This window comes from Euleptes europaea, chromosome 3 (genome assembly GCF_029931775.1).
Source record: "Euleptes europaea isolate rEulEur1 chromosome 3, rEulEur1.hap1, whole genome shotgun sequence".
In the NCBI taxonomy this organism is placed as follows: Eukaryota; Metazoa; Chordata; class Lepidosauria; order Squamata; family Sphaerodactylidae; genus Euleptes; species Euleptes europaea.
This window is the reverse complement of record NC_079314.1, coordinates 12443233-12459786: the sequence shown is the minus strand read 5'-3', so window position 1 is coordinate 12459786 and position 16554 is coordinate 12443233. Positions and strand designations below refer to the sequence as shown.

Here is a 16554-nt window from a genome sequence, read left to right as displayed (position 1 = left end):
GAAACTAATTCAACAGCGAGTGGGCTAAACTACAGCCTGTCTCTTTGTATACTAGTTATTTTTTCTTGAGGTTTGTAGGGGAGCATTTAGAAATGTGACTGAAGCAATACAACACCTTCAGGATTGTGCTGTATAGTTCTGCCATCCCAAGCCCGAAACACTCTTTTTGCATAGAAAGCTACACCAATTCCCAGCAGTCAGGATTGAAAGTCTGGGCGTTTCTCCACAGCTGTTTCTGTAGAACTTTTTCCTTTTCTAAAGAAACCTACCACTTGATTACAACAAATTTTATAAAAGCAGAAGAAATGTTGAGACTGGACCAGAAGTACAGAATTTTTTTATGTGAATTCAGGTTAAAAAAACAAAAGTTGAAGGTTAGCAATCTTTCCAGTCAAAATACACAGCGAGTTCAGGATCTCAATATTTAAGTAGATTGCATGGTCTACTGCTGGCAATGCTAGGTCAAGGGCAGAGTCCATAGATCTGCACTCTCCCAACAAACTGGCTAGAATTTCTCAACATGTAGCTACGAGCCACACTTGATCTCACAGAGATCTATCAACAACCGAGCAAACTGGCTTGTGAAAATAAAGGCCCTTCATCTTGAAAATGATTTCCATAGTCTTTTAATTGTTCTCAATAAAAATAGTTTTTAAAAAAAAAAAAAAATCTTCCCAAGAACTAGAAAGAAGATAGGATGGGAGCAGGTTTAGACATTAACTTTCCTCTCCATGGAAGCCAGTTGGGGTCACTCTGCCAAGTCAATGAATCTATACAGCTCAAGGTGATTAGATGCCCTTCACAGAAAGAAATGGGGAAAGAGAAGGCTTTGAGGTTCAAGTTGCTCAACATGGTGGTTGGAAAACATTCAAAAATTCAGGGCCGCAAAGGAGCTGACTTTTAGCCCAAATGTCAGTTCTTTAATACAGTGCCTAATACAGAGGCTACATCTACAGAAGTATAGCACCATGAACTATATTATCTAATAAGCTCTATTTTAATTAAAAACCACTAGGGAGCTCATACTAAAAATTGATCTTTTGCCCAGTTAATGAATGGACTAGGCCTTTGCAAGGAGGCTTCTGGGCAAAACTCGAGTTCTGTGTGCTGAATCCAGGAAGCACCAAGTTTCAAGCACCTCTACACAACAAATTTAAAACCATTTCATACTGGTTTAGGCTCATGTTGCAAAAATACCGGTGAGAAGTTTTAGACATTCATTAGCCACTCACACCACTTCTTTCCCCAGGATTCCTAGGGTGGAATCTACAAGAACTAAACTTGGCAACAGAAATACGGAAGAGCAAACTCCAATTCTGAGATCGAGCAGTGTTCATGGTCTCACATCCCTTCCTGCTTCCATCAGATGATGAGTTAGGTGCTCAGCTAGCAAAGAAAGAAAAAGCTCTATTGGTTTCACTGGAGCTGCACTAAGAACAGAGTATCCGTCCCAGATCTGCCACACAACATACCAAGAATCGTTTCAAACGTCAGACTCAAAGGCCTTGATGAGAACATTGTGAGCGTCTTCTGCTACTTCGTTGAGAGAACTGTGCAGCATGTAGTAGGTGGTTCCGAAGGAGATCCCCCCAGCGGCCAGGGAACCAAATATGGGCACTGTGCTAGCAAAATACTCTGCCACCATCAGTGCCCCACCACCAGCCTTGGTGAGCATCTTCACCACCACATCCTTGGAGATCTCTTTGGCCAGTGGGGACTTGATCACCACTTTGATCTCCTCCACAGGCTTGTTTACCTTCTCCGCCAACTTGTGCAGGGAGTCGTCATCCAGGCCAAAGTTCTTGCGGTACTCCGAGAGGGACTTGACCAGGATAGCTACGTCGCAGGCCACGGAGAGACCCGGGATGGGCACAGCTGCCACGCCACATGAGACAGTGGCCAGCTTCCAGATCTGTTTCTGTAAGGCCTCTTTCTTTTTGCGCAAGATTTCCAAAGAGATGTTGGGCAGGGCTAGGAGGAAGGCATGTCTCTTGTGGCTCGGAAGTTCTCGCTCTAAGGTCTCCTCCAGCAGCATAAAGTCGTACTTGCTCAACTCCCAGTTGGAAAGGAGAAAGATGCGGGGAGAGGCCACATTTTCAGCCTTCAGGCACTCTTGGCAATTCTTGCGGATTTGCTGCAAGATGCCCTCCTCATCGTAGGCTTGTGGCCGACGCTTTTTGGTGGCCTCCAAATCCCAGTCTACTTTGGAACGTACAAAATAGAAGCGTTTGCCCTGCATCTGGATTTCTTGGGCCAACCGGGCATGGTTGGATTTGAAGCGCTCTGAGGCTATAAGAATAAAGAAGTCGTAGCAGCAGAAGTCCACCTGTTTCAGGTAAGTGTTGGACTGGAAGTTGGGCGTACCGATTCCAGGCAAGTCCCAGATCGTCACGTTGGGGTGCTTGGGGTGTGGGTAAGGAGTGGGCTTTAGTGTCGTCTCCACTACCCCAGTGGGGGCAGCTCCATCATCTTCGTCCCCCAGGCCCCGGATGGCATTGACAAAAGAGGACTTGCCAGAGCCGGACTCTCCTGTTACCGCGATATCAAGACGAGCATTCTCCAAGGCCTGTAAGTTTTCCATAATCTTGGATGCTGCGTCCGCCATTCTTCCTCCTTTAAGAGCATCTTTAATCTCTTCAATGTCGTCATCAGTAATGATGTCATATTCTTCTAGGAGCTCAGCCCTGCTGGGCAAAGCCACTGGGGGCTGATCCGCCATACAATCAAGTCGAGGCCTGAGAGGAAGGGGGAGAGAGAGATTACAACCCAACCAATTTCCTTTCCCCAGTTTGGGAACCCTGGCCTGTATCTTACCACTTCACTTGTCAGGGAAGTAAGAGAAAATTTAAGAAAGCATGCCTAAGAAAAGCCAGGCCTCCGAATTGAGGAATGTTAGCCATCAGATTGTTATGATCTACAGTAACCTATGACACACACTTGTTACATATACATTTCTGCTTCTGAACTTGCTTCCATGTAGAAACAAGGGATAATGATTAAACGGGTAATTTAGGTTTCTGTTAACTTTCCAGCTTGGATAAAAGCTGGACAGTATCAAAATTCTACAGGAGACAAAATGTCATCTGTTGCAAGGATTTTATAGAATTGCAGCACTTGTTTATCTCTTTCAATTAAATGCTTATGAAACTGCAGTACAGTGAAAACTCTTCCTCAAGCCCCTCTGGTGAAAATGACGTCTCCTTGTGTGTCGATAGGGAATAAATTTCTTAAGGCTATTCTCAGCGTCTGTTTTTGGTCTGGCCTCCAGTTGATGACCCAGAGATCCCCTACGCCTTCCACTTTTGCAGGGATCAGCAACCTTTTATAATTATAGAACTAAATTACGTCAACATTCGTATCAACGAAGAATCTGTATAAGAAAGTATAACTGAAAATATATCACTTAATGTTACTTATACTTGACACATGGATCCATATAGTTCCCATAGCCTGAACGCTGGTTGTTGCGAGTCCTTTATTAGGAAGTGGCACACAGAGTTTGAATTCTTACAATAAGAAATAAATATATAGGGGAGTTACCCTCCGTAATTGGCTTTGTGCAATGGCACAAAGATACGCATGGCTTACACTAGGTTTACTGGAAACAGTTCACTTCTATTAGTTTCCCTTTCTGCAAAACACTTCTAAGAAGCAAGAGAAAGCACCACTTAAATTGGAGGATTGCAAACTTTGCTGAGCAGAGATGTAGATTACAGGCTACTGTGTTTTACGTCCCTGGGATGAGCTTGTATGGAGTCCTGGAGCAGGGCAGACATGATAAGGAATCTTTTTCATTTTATTTTTTTTCATTTTCCATATTTAATTTTTAATTTTAGCCAGTGTGGTGTAGTGGTTGTTAGACTAGGTTCTGGGCGACCCAGGTTTACACCCCTATTCGCCATGAAATTTTACTGGCTGATCTTGTGCCAGTCACCCTTTCTGAGCATAACATACCTCACAGGGTTGCTGTGAAGGTCAAATGGAAGAGGGGAGAACTATGAACGCTGCTTTGAACTGCCTGGAGGAGGAACATGATAAAAATGTACTTAATACATAAATTCTGTGCTTGATATAAAACCATGCCTCCTCACACAACGTCTCCCCTAGAACCACAAGCCAAGGATAAATGGGTCGGATATAAACTGGCAAGGAACCCATGGAAAAGAGTGGGGTGTGGTTTTCAGCTTTCCAGGGGGCTTGGAAACTTTGGAAAGGGGTGAGGATTGTCTGGGAGACGAAACTAACCCAGTCACATAAAATCCTGCCAGCTTTAGGTGATTATTTATTTACCCCACCTTCGTCCAAAGAACTAGAGGGGATGCACTTGTTTCCCCACATTTGATCCTTACGACAATCCTGAGGTTGATTTAGGTTTGAAAACATGTGACCGATCCATGTCAGCAGGATGGTGCTGCTGCAGCCGTCTTGTTTGGGGGCTTCCTGGAGGCACCTGGTCGGCCACTGTGTGAGCAGACTGCTGGACTTGATGGGCCTTGGTCTGATCCAGCAGGGCTTTTCTTATGTTCTTATGTTCACCCAGTGACCATCATGGCCAAGCAAGGATTTGAACTCAGGTTTCTCCAGTCACCGTTTCACTCTCTCGCTTCGGCACCACACCGGCTCTCCACATTTTTCTCCGTTTTATTCCTTGGGGGAGCCAAATCCTCATTTTAACCCCTTAGCCCATACCAAATGAAAGCCCATCCTTCAACCACCATAGTCACAGGGATGACTGATCTGGATTAACCCATTATAGACTCTCAAATACCATCCTGACGGAGAACAGACCCCACATTTGTCGGCAAATCCAAGGGGGTGAAGCGTGTTAACAACCCCCAAAGTCAACAACCCCCCCAAAAACTAGTTTTGCGACCCCCGAGCAACCCCAATCATAACGAATTTACAGAACAATTTGATGAAAAGCGGGAATCATTTTACATTTATATGACTTCCATTTAATCAAATGATTGATACACACTGAACAGCATTAGAATAAGTAATAGGCAATGTTTTATCCAGTATGTTCCAACCATTCGTCATGTAACTCCTGGGTTTTCAAACGGTATAATACACTTTCATTATGTTATAGGTAGATAATCTGATTGACTTCCATACTTTAACAACTACATATTTAGATATATTTTATTTTACTTGATTAATATTCATGCTTGTCATATGGTATCGTATTCGACTAAGTTTTTTTTTCTATTGAATCGGCTTTATTGTTTTTGTATATCAAACGGTTTTTACCCTTCCCTTCTTTTCCCTTCTGTATCCCCTTAATTATAAAAATAAACCTTTTAAAAAACACACACAAAAAAACCAAAATATCAGGGCCTTTCACACTCTGGCGGAAGGGGGGGGGATAAAATAATTAGCCTTGGTTAAGGATGGTGAATAGGTCAATTCACACTTCCACAGGGAAATATAGGGAACAGTGAACGGCCTACACTGCCCCATTGTTGTTCCTCAACCTCGTAACCCCTGCAGGAACAGCCGCTAAACCTCGCTTAAACATATCTCGTAAGTGCCCCTACATGACCGAAGCAGTTGCCGACTATTTGGCAAAATACGAAACCAGACAGTCTTTATAACTTCTCCTTTGTGGTCGGCGCATAGGTTTCACAGACCAGCAGCTGACAAGAGGTAATATTAGAATTGCACATTCAGTCAGAAGGCGGATGATTTAAAGCTTTAAATCACAATAGGTTTGTAGCAAAGTATACACGCTAACTTTAAATCATATAAAAGAATTAAAAATGAAATAAACTCAGCATACCATTATAACATGCACTTTAGATTAAGTGTGAGAAACATTGATAAGTGTGATAACCAACACAGAGAAGAGTGAGAATGTCTTAAAACTCTAAAACCTCCCAGAGGTATAAGGCTTGTCCATAAAGACCTAGAACTGGCAGTCTTTGGTCTGTTTGCAGGACCCCCGTGCAAGATTTCAAGCCTTACTGAACTGGGGTCAGCAGAGTGGTGGTGGCTAAAATCAGGAAGCGGCTTGCCAGTTCCACAACAAAGCAAAGTCTCTTCTGATGCCACTGACTCCAGACTCAGGGCAGAGAATTCAGCAGGGTCCCAGGATTGTACCAATACCAGATCAAGGATGAGCACTGAGACAGCCATTGCACTAAGAAATGGAAAGGGCAAAAGAAGAGACCCTGGGAGGGTCACCAGCCAGAATAAGGAAGTAACAAAGTAGCAATAGGTAAAGAAATCTTGCTAGCCAACAGTATCACAAGACCCACAAAAATACCCCAAATATTCCAGTAACAGGCTTTTTGAAAAGGTCAGCACAATTAACCACAAGATAATGGGTCAAGAACAGTGCAACTGCAAAGGGGACATGCGCAGAAAACTTATGAAATATTCATCAATAAAACCAATGAAATAAGGAGGTGGGATAAGGGCTGGCATTTAAGATGATGTAAAATACAATTTAGGACCGGCCGGGAAGGAGTGACCTTTTTCTTCTAACCTATAGAAGGGGAGGGACTAGCGAGGAGGGACTTAGTAGGGAATAAAAGATGGACCGCCCATCTGAACCCTTTGAGATGACTGATGGAAAGATAGGCTCCGTTTCATTGATCAAAAAACGTGTTAAACAGATTTCTCTGGACTCCAGTCTCGATTCTCAAGTTATGGCTATTTATAAAAGAGAATAAGAGTGTTGATTATTTCTGACATTACCCACACCATCTGTAATAGATGTGGCAGGGCCATAAGCTTTAAAATGGAAGAGGGCTAAAAATTAAGAGCACAGTCTTTTTTTTCTTTTTAAATCTGTCCTAATTCTGATCTACTGAAATAGGGAATAAAACAGTCCCCCCTTTTTAAACCAATTCTTATTCTGACCGATTGCAATAAGAAATAAAATGAAATGTTGCCAACAGCCTGGGCCGACAACGGGTGTGTGCGTCCTTTTTATCATATTGTAAATTATGAGAACTTCAACATCTCAAAAAGGCCCTGAGGTTTTGGTAACCAGCACAACGATTTAAATTGCTTCATTAGCTGATTCACTGGTTCAAAGGCAAAGGATTAAACTTTTTACTAATAAGGGGTGGTGGTGCGCAAGGCCCTAATTTCAGAGGTGAGAAGCTGCATCCCCTGCAATTCTCCCTTGTGCAAAAGTCTGAAAAGGCCAGGAGGTCCCTCCTGTTTCGCATCTGGTCACTGCAGAATCACGGGGTGGGGGGGTCATTCATGTCATCGCTGGCTGACCGCGCACCGCCAGTCTGTGACTCTGGAACTCTTCCAAGTGGGATCCCCGGACCAGCGGCTCTCCTGTTTCCTGTTCCCGCAAGATTTCTCGCACCCACAGTAGCTGTTCTCCGATCCCCCCCAAAATATGCACCAGCTGTGGCCACCACGACGCTTAGTTAGGGCGATTCACACAAACCTCAAAGCGCCGCTGAAATCATATTCGAAAGAAGCAGCAACGTGTACACAACATGTACACAGTACATAAAAAACAAAGGACAAAAATTCACTTGATAAAGCACTGGTTCCCAACCAGGGGTCCATGGACCCCCAGGGGTCCGCGAGAACTAAATTAAGGTCCGTGAAACAAAGTTATAAACCCATCATAAATTAATATTTTCAATTAAAAGTTCTCTATTATAAAAATATATATTCAAATATTATTCTAAGCTTAAAGTTTAACTAACAGTTATGATTAAAGTTTATTTTCAAATTCTCGCAATTTTTATTTTGAACCTTGGGGTCCCTGCACCGAACAAAAAAGTCCTAGTGGTCCCTGGTCAAAAAAAAGGTTGGGAACCACTGTGATAAAGGTAAGTACCAAACGCTATAACTATCACTGATACTGGTACTTACCAGAATCACCGGTACTTACCTTTATCAAGTGAATGTTTGTCCTTTGTTTTTTATGTACTGTTTGTCATTTATGTAGTCAATGTATATATATTTTTGCACCCAATATATATAACTGCATTGATAATTTGTGCTGTCGCTGCTGCTTTCCCATATTATACAGCACAGAGCCTTTTTTTTTCTCTTCCGGATTTACTGAAATCATATTCAGCGTGAGTTGAAAACGAAACTCCACTGGTCTAAGTGAGGTTTAAGGGCTGGCAAGCAGGCACCAAATTCACCCCACCCACCCACCTCCAACCTGGATGGCCCAGGCTGGCCTGATCTGGTCAGATCTCAGAAGCTAAGCAGGGCCAGCCCTGGTTAGTGTTTGGATGGGAGACCACCAAGGAAGTCCAGGGTTGCTGGGCAGAGGAAGGCACTGGCTTGCAAACCACCTCTGTTAGTCTCTTGCATTGGAAACCCCAAAAAGGGGTCGCCATAAGTCGGCTGCGACTTGAAGGCACTTTACACACACACACACACCCAACATCCAGCGAAACTACTCGCCGGCCTCTTGCACATCCGGCAGTCCGGCGACCCGCCCATGCCTCTCCACGGCATCCCTGCTCCGCAAACCCCATGTTAAACCCCACGTTAAAAAATTAGTTACTACTTTGGGCCGGGGGTTTCTGCAAAGCCGCGCCAACGGGGGCTGCCCCGGATTCCGTGCAAACGGCTTGCAAACACTCCCCCCCACCCATGCACCCATTTACCCACCCACCCATCCCGGCCTCATCCTTGCGTTGCAACCCAGGCACCTGGCAAGCAAGGGAACCACTCCAGACGTGGGCAGCCAGGAAAGAGGTGGGCTTTGCAGGAGTTTCTGGAGAGGCTGGAGTTGCTAGGAGGCGCAGCCGCTTCGCTTCCTGCTTCTACGCCGACAGACACTCTCCGCCCCGGGGGTGCGCGTGTGAACGGGGGCAGATCGCGGCTCCTCGCCGCCCCCTGCTGGAAGGCACGCCTTCCAAAGCCGGGCGTCTCACTCACTTGCGGAGAAAATCCAGTTGGACTCGTCTTTGGTTTACACGGCCGACAGGAGACTGAGCTGGGATCGGCGAGCGGAGCGAGGACTTCTGCAGACGTGCAGAGCAACTGGGAGGAAACGGGGAAATCCGCTGCAAGCGCCACCCTCCCGGGGCCAAATAAGGATGCGCGCGAAAGCCGGCCGTGCTGCGGCTGAATACTAAATCACGTGGAATACAGGAAAGTGAAACTGCAACTTTGTAAAAATTTTTTTTGCAAACTTCAACTTTTTAAAAAAAAATTTTTTTTTTTTTGCAATTTCTCATGACATGAGAGAAGATGGCCCAAAGACCGGCTCCGATCCTGTGAGTACCAAACGCGACAGAAACCAAGACATATCCGATCGGGGTTTTTTATTGGGATTTCTAAAAAATTTCCATTGATGAGAATTATTCGCATTCGACCGCCTGGACCTTCGCGGTTCCCAAAGCCGTTTTGCAGGATCCGTGCAAATGTTATAGCTGCGGCTCCTGTGGCCGTCGCTTTTAAAGGGCACCCTGCGGTGGAGATCAGGGCAGCTCCTGATAGGAAGAAAATAGATCCCTTAAGGCCGTTTATTCATGGAAGGTTTTGCCTTGGAGTTGCCACTCTTTCGATGCACTTTCCCCCCATTCATATTCTCAAAACTCAACAATAAGCCCCCAGTGCAGAGTTTTGAGAATTCGGATGGGGGAAATGTGCATCTGTAGAGTGGCAAATCCAAGGCAAAACCTTCCATGAATAAATGGCCTATTAATGTGGTGTTGGAAGAGAGTGTTACGGATTCCGTGGACGGCCAAAAAAACAAATCAGTGGGTTCTAGATCAAATCAAGCCTGAACTGACTCTAGAAGCTGAAATGACTAAACTGAGGCTGTCGTACTTTGGTCACGTCGTGAGACGACAAGAGTCACTGGAAAAGACAGTCATGCTAGGAAAAGCGGAGGGCACCAGGGAAAGAGGAAGACCCAACCAGAGATGGATTGACTCAATAAAGGAAGCCACGGCCTTCAATTTGCAAGATCTGAGCAAGGCCGTCAAAGAGAGGACATTTTGGAGGACTTTCATTCATAGGGTCACCATTAGGACATTTTGGAGGACTTTCATTCATAGGGTCGCCATGAGTCGGAAGCGACTTGACGGCACTTAACACACACACACACACACACATGATTCTTCCAAGCACAGGATCGCGCAAGCGGCCGCAAAAACTCTGCCCAGTCCATCAGTGCTGGGTGTATCCATGCAGTTCTTCCGGCAGATTTTCAGCTATTTGGCCTGATTTCCCTTGAATGGATATGTCATTCGTATTTAATTTTTCTTTTAATTATTTAACTGCACACAGATACTCTGTAGTCTAGGGTTGCCAAACTCTAGATGGTACAGTAACGAGAAACACCTGTGCCAGAAATAACTACGTTATAGAAAATGGCGGCACGAAGGCTCAATAAATAAAAAACCACACTGGAATTAACTCGAAATCATATATAGTGTATAGGCATTACGTGCATGACGTAATGCCTATACATTATATATGATTTCGAGTTAATTCCAGTGTGGTTTTTTATTTATTGAGCCTTCGTGCCGCCATTTTCTAAACTCTAGATGGTGGCTGGCGAGTAGGGTTGCCAACCTCCAGGTGGTTACAACAATAACAACAGCACGAAGGCTCCTTAAATGTATATCAATTTACTATGAAAGAATATTATTTAAAGAAATATCAAAAACATTAGCAACAGCTAATATAATAATAATAATAATAATAATAATAATAATAATAATAATAATTCTTCCACAGAATTATTTCCTTGGCATAAGAAAGTCATACGGTGAATCAACCTGTATTACTATGTTGGCGGTGAAGTAACCTGCTAAATCAAATTTGCGTTGTTTAGTTTGTACGATCTTACCTGCTTATGTTATGTTTAATGATCAGAAATATATAACTCTTGGACGCTGTTGCTAATGTTTTTGATATTTCTTTAAATAATATTATTTCATAGTAAATTGATATACATTTAAGGAGCCTTCGTGCTGTTGTTATTGTTGTAACTAAAATTTGTCAGCATAGGTTATTGTTTGGGTAAAACCTCCAGGTGGTGGCTCGAGATCTCCCACTATTACAACTGGTCTCCAGGCGACAGAGATCAGATCAACTGGAGAAAAGGGCTACTGGACTGAAAATGGCAATTGGACTTTATGGCACTGAAGTGCCTCCCCTCTCCAAACCCCGCCCTCCTCAGGCTCAGCCCCAAAAACCTCCAGGTGTTTCCCAGCCCAAAGCTGGGAACCCTACTAAAGATCTCCCGCTATTAAACTGATCTTCAAGTGACAGAAATCATCTGGAGAAAATGGGCGCTTTGGAAGGTGGACCCTATGGCCTTACACCCCATTGAAGTCCCTCCCCTCCCCAAACCCCGCCCTCCTCAGGCTCCACCCCCCAAATCTCCAGGTGTTTCCCAGTCTGTGTCTGTTTTGAATGATATGTGATATGTTTTGAATGATGTGCTGTTGTGGTAGGTGGTGTTTGGTTCACTAGGCCTATGAACACGTAAAGCTGCCATGTACAGAGTTGGTCCATTTAGCTCAGTATTTTCTACTCTTACTGGCAAACACTCTCCAGGGTACCAGAAGAGAAAGGGATTTCCTGACACCTGGTAGTCCAAGCATAAGGGGATATAAGCAGTTTCTGAACACCGTCTGGGAAGGTAATAACGGGACAGCAGCCGGTTCGATCCCAACGGATGTTGGTTTCAGGTAGCCTGCTCAAGGTTGACTCAGCCTTCCATCCTTCCGAGGTTGGTAAAATGAGTACCCGGCTTGCTGGGGGTAAAGGGAAGATGACTGGGGAAGGCACTGGCAAACCACCCCATAAACAAAGTCTGCCTTGGAAACGTCGGGATGTGATGTCACCCCATGGGTCAGGAATGACCCAGTGCTTGCACAGGGGACCTTTACCTTTAATAGGGCAAAACTAAGACGACAGTTTCATGGAGTATTGAACACATGACGCTGCCTTATACTGAACCATTGATCTATCAAGGTCAGTTTTGTCTGACTAGCAGCGCCTCTCCAGGGTCTCAGGTAAAGGTCTTCCGCACCCCCACACCCCCAGTTACCTGCTCCTTTTATCTGGAGATAGTGGGGATTGAACCTGGGGCCTTAAAGCATCTGCTTTGCATGCTAGATCACTGAGCTGTGACTCAGTGGAACAGTGGTGAGGAGACTTGGCAAAAACAGGCGAGAAAGAAAGGGCCTTCTTCTCCAAACACTCAGGTTCTGCTGTTGATCTGTCCACAGTTGCATGCTAGAGAAAAGGAAACTGTTGCGTTCATGCAGCAGATGGTTAATTTTATGGTTTCTGTAAGGTTAAACTTTCCAAGGGTAAGAAGCGGAAGCAGATTGCAACTTTAAAAAAATCAAAGAATGGAATATTGTTTTTGGATTATTTCCCCCAGTGCTTTTTTTTTGTTTTGGGGTGTGTGTACCAATATCTACCAGTTTCCCCCTCAGTGCTTGAGAGAACCCCCCCCCCAAAGGTGCTGGAACTCAGTACTGGTGAGTACCACCACAGAAAAAGCCCTGTTGCCTCCCAAAACTGATGTTGTCAACCTTCCTTCCTTCCTTCCTTCCTTCCTTCCTTCCTTCCTTCCTTCCTTCCTTCCTTCCTTCCTTCCTTCCTTCCTTCCTTCCTTCCTTCCTTCCTTCCTTCCTTCCTTTCTTTCTTTCTTTCTTTCTTTCTTTCTTTCTTTCTTTCTTTCTTTCTTTCTTTCTTTCTTTCTTTCTTTCCCTTCCCTTCCCTTCCCTTCCCTTCCCTTCCCTTCCCTTCCCTTCCCTTCCCTTCCCTTCCCTTCCCTTCCCTTCCCTTCCCTTCCCTTCCCTTTCTCCCTTTCTCCCTTTCTCCCTTCTCTTCCCTTCCCTTCCCGTTTTTAGGAATATGGCTGGCCTCTTCAGAAACGGCTTCCAGTGGGCCCTCGGTACATTCTTCCGATCCTTTATAGCCCAGGTCAAGAGGATCCTGATCGTTTCCACCGTGGTGACTGTGAGTACCGTTCTGTTGTCTGCCTCCTGGCTCGCTGTGGAGAAGATGGACTCTTCTCCCTCAAGCACTGGACATGAGGTCACTGTGACCGGCAAGCACAAGTGGGCCCCGCACGGTGTCGTCAGGATCCTAAAGGACTTTCTCCAGTATGCAGCCATCCTGTTGTCCTCCTATGAACCCCTAACCCTTGGGAACCTCTTGAGGCACCGCGATCGGCTGAGCGGGGTGAACTATATGCTCCAGGCTTGTTTCAATGAAGCCATTGATGGCTTTAGTCGGGAGCCCCTCTCGGTGCAACAGAATTCCAAAATGGTCGTCCAGTGTGACGGACAAACCGTGCAGTTCCTCTCTGGGAACGGAGACTGCGAGATTTTAGTGTACATCTTGCACAACGCCATCCAATTCGATGTCCGGGAACGGACCGCTGAAATGTACCTTGCTAGGCTGTCCACTCGCCAGGAGCCATTGAGCATTCGCGATATCCTGGAGGTGAAAAGCAACTTACGGTCCTGGGGTGTGCTTTCGGAAGAACTGCAGGGCTGCCTGGAGTTTGCAGCGCAGGAATACGCCAAGGAGCCTTTGTGCGTCCAAAACAACGCCGACATGGCTATAGACTGCGGTGGCCAAGTGCTGAAGTTTGCTTCCGGGCGTCAGGACAATCAGATCAACGTCTATGACGTTCGAGACGGCACCATCCATTACCGCATCAAGATCTCGAGTCTGTGGGCCAGCACTGTGCGGTTCTTCAGGGGGAACACGGACCACGCACAGACACGGAGGGTGAAGCCGTTGCAGTTAGCGTGAGCTAACTCCTGTGTTGCTTGAAACATGGAGATATGGTATAGTCCTTCCGGGCTGACACCACAACCTAAATCATCTTGTTTGTACAGACCCTCCCCTCAGACTGCATGTGGCTGTCTGTGCCATTTTTAACGCTTTTCTATTTGGAAAAACCCCCCACCCCAAATCTTCTTGCGTGTGGCAAATTAGTATGTCAAGGAAAAGGCTAGGCTTTCAACTAATAACACAGAACAGAAATTTTAAAATAACAATAAAGCATTTTGCCAGCTTTCCAGAGGAACGCAGACATGTTGAGGTTTGTTTGTTTTAAAGGGGGCATTAAACGTATCATCTCCCACCTGCAGTTTCAAGTGGTTAAACCCAGAAAGGACTGAACCTGTTTCTGCATGGTTGAATTGGTTGTAAAATCATCTTTGGGAAATATATTCAGGTGACCCCTTGCTATGGCCCAACTTCAGTGGTTTATCATTTACAGAATAAATTCTGCCCATTTTGAACCGGACATGTCCACAAAGAGGCTTACGGTGGAGAGAAACGTGGAACAGTACATTAAAAACAATACAACCACTAATAGTCGACCATTCCATTGACCTTCCCCACCTGTCAAACTCAAGAGAAAACCTGCCCCACCGGTCAGACTCAAAGGTATGCATGCAGGTGACCCCAAGAGAATGACCATCTTGACCTGTCTCAGACTGTATTGCGCGGCAGTAGAAGAGTAACCTTTTAGTAGCACCAAAGACCAACAAGATTGTCAGGGTTCTTTTGAGAGTTAAAGCTCCCTTTGTCAGCTACCATGTCATGACCTGGTGTTTAAAAGCCAGTAAGGGTGTTGTTTAGGATGCAGCTAAAAATGATCTGGATAAAAATGTACTCTTCTGGGACATAACTATGGCAAGAAGCTGGACATGCGGCATGCACTTCTCTTTGTCAGCTACTAACCATGTCTCTTCTCCCTTGTGATTAAAACTTCTGAACACCAGTTTCCTTATAACAGTCCCTTTGGGATACTGTAGTTTATTTATATATTTACATTGTTCATAGTCCACCTTTCTCACAGGGACTCAAGATAGATTACACATAGTGAGTCAGTACATTCAGCAAAATAGGACATTCAGTAAACAATGCCTTAGGATTTCAGAAGTCTGGAACCACCAGAAAAAAACTGAAGTATAGGAGAAGTATTAACAAGACACATTAAGTGGTATAGAAATTTCATAATAGGATGCTACTTACAATAAGCTATATGCAGCAGTATACATCACAGTCTCAATGGTTTATCCATGTAAGTTTGTGAACCATTTTGTACAGTTTAACCCTATTATGCATATGTAAAGTGCTGTCGAGTCGCAGCCGACTTATGGCAACTCAGTAGGGTTTTCAAAGTAAGAGACTAACAGGTGGTTTGCCATTGCCTTCCTCTGCATATTCCTCGGTGGTCTCCTTCCAAGTACTAACCAAGGTTGATCCTGGTTCACTTCTGAGATCTGATGAGCTCAGGCTAACCTGGGCCATTCAGGTCAGTAACTGTTATGTATGTAAATAGTTAGGTGGATAAGCAGGGGGAAACCTAGGAGCTTGAGTCCCGGGCGAAGGCTCCTAAACCCTGCCCGCGCCATTGGCCCAAGCCAGTGCGCCCCGTTGGCCCTAAGCTGGGTCGCGCTATTGGCAACCCGGGGGTTGTTCCCCCCTATCACGGATCGGGGGGGGGAGTGGCCGCAAGCGGCCAGGGGGGGAATATAAGCGGGGCCAGTTTTACACAGTTCTCAGTTCTGTTCTTGACCACAATGAAGCGTTGTGTTGGAACTCCGTCTCGACCTCGTGTGTCCTCCCCACGCGGACTTAACAGCAACTCTATTACCTGTGCAGAAAAGCCCTCTTGAATAATTCAGTTTTGCATAGTTTTTGGAAAGCCAGGAGCATGGGAGCTTTCCTGTCCTCTACAGGAAGACTATTCTGCAAGGCAGAAGCCCCAGTGTAGAAAGCACATGTACAGGCAGTTACTGATTTTGCCCATTTGCAGGTTGGCACCCCTCCCCAGAAGCCTCTTCTGACATGAGCAAAGTTGTGGTGGTGGGGGCATGGGGGGGGAGGCCATGAAGGACTTTGTATTCTTTGTTTAAAGAATCTTAGTGGTGGCTGTTACCACACGGTGGATTGCTCATCATGTGGCTTACCACACAGATGGGACACTTTTTCATTTAAATATCTCAAATGTTTCGCTTGGGTCATTTGCAGGAGTATGGAAAATCTGTGCTTGTTTTACTAAGAGGCCAGATAGAGTGATTTGAAACATGCCCTTCATTCACAACATGTAAACCAGCCCACAAGGAGAGGCTCCAGTTCTGTACCATATAAAAAGCCCCTTACATTGTAAGCTCCAAATAATTCCTCCTCAGTCTCTACTAAGGTCCAGAGATCCATGCATTTCCATTGTGGTGTACGCGTTCCCCTCTTCCTACTAGTCTTCTGCTCAGTTCCTTGGAGTATATCCCATTGAATGCACTGGAACTACCTTCTTCTGATTTGGGCATGCACAAGACTTGGATTTGTTTTCACCCATTTACATCACTTTAAATTTCATTTGCACAAAAAGGAGTGTAGAAAAAGTTTGTCCAGGGCTGCTCCTACCTGTCCTTTGTGCTACAGTAATAAGATGTGTGGACTGGAGCCAGGAGTGGGTCAAGAAATTAGAGAACTATAATAATTCTTGGCAATTCAAATACTAATTTACAATGGTGATTTTCTCTTTGCAGTCTGAATCCGAGGTCCCTGTCCTTTGTGAACCTGCAGGCACCTTTGGAATCCTGACACGGTGGTGAG

At 45.1% G+C, this 16554-nt stretch overlaps 1 protein-coding gene across 1 annotated transcript; it reads right to left on the bottom strand.

The window, feature by feature from the left end:
* Window positions 1-1478: 1478 nt before the first annotated feature.
* LOC130475100 (interferon-inducible GTPase 5-like) lies at window positions 1479-2719 on the bottom strand. The gene has a single exon (XM_056846828.1). It carries the CDS (start codon window positions 2717-2719, stop codon window positions 1484-1486), a length of 1236 nt encoding a protein of 411 aa, XP_056702806.1. The 3' UTR covers window positions 1479-1483.
* Window positions 2720-16554: the final 13835 nt, after the last annotated feature.

Excerpts from the sequence above, each read along its gene's own strand:
- LOC130475100 (XM_056846828.1), bottom strand. The coding sequence starts at position 2,719 with ATGGCGGATCAGCCCCCAGTGGCTTTGCCCAGCAGGGCTGAGCTCCTA.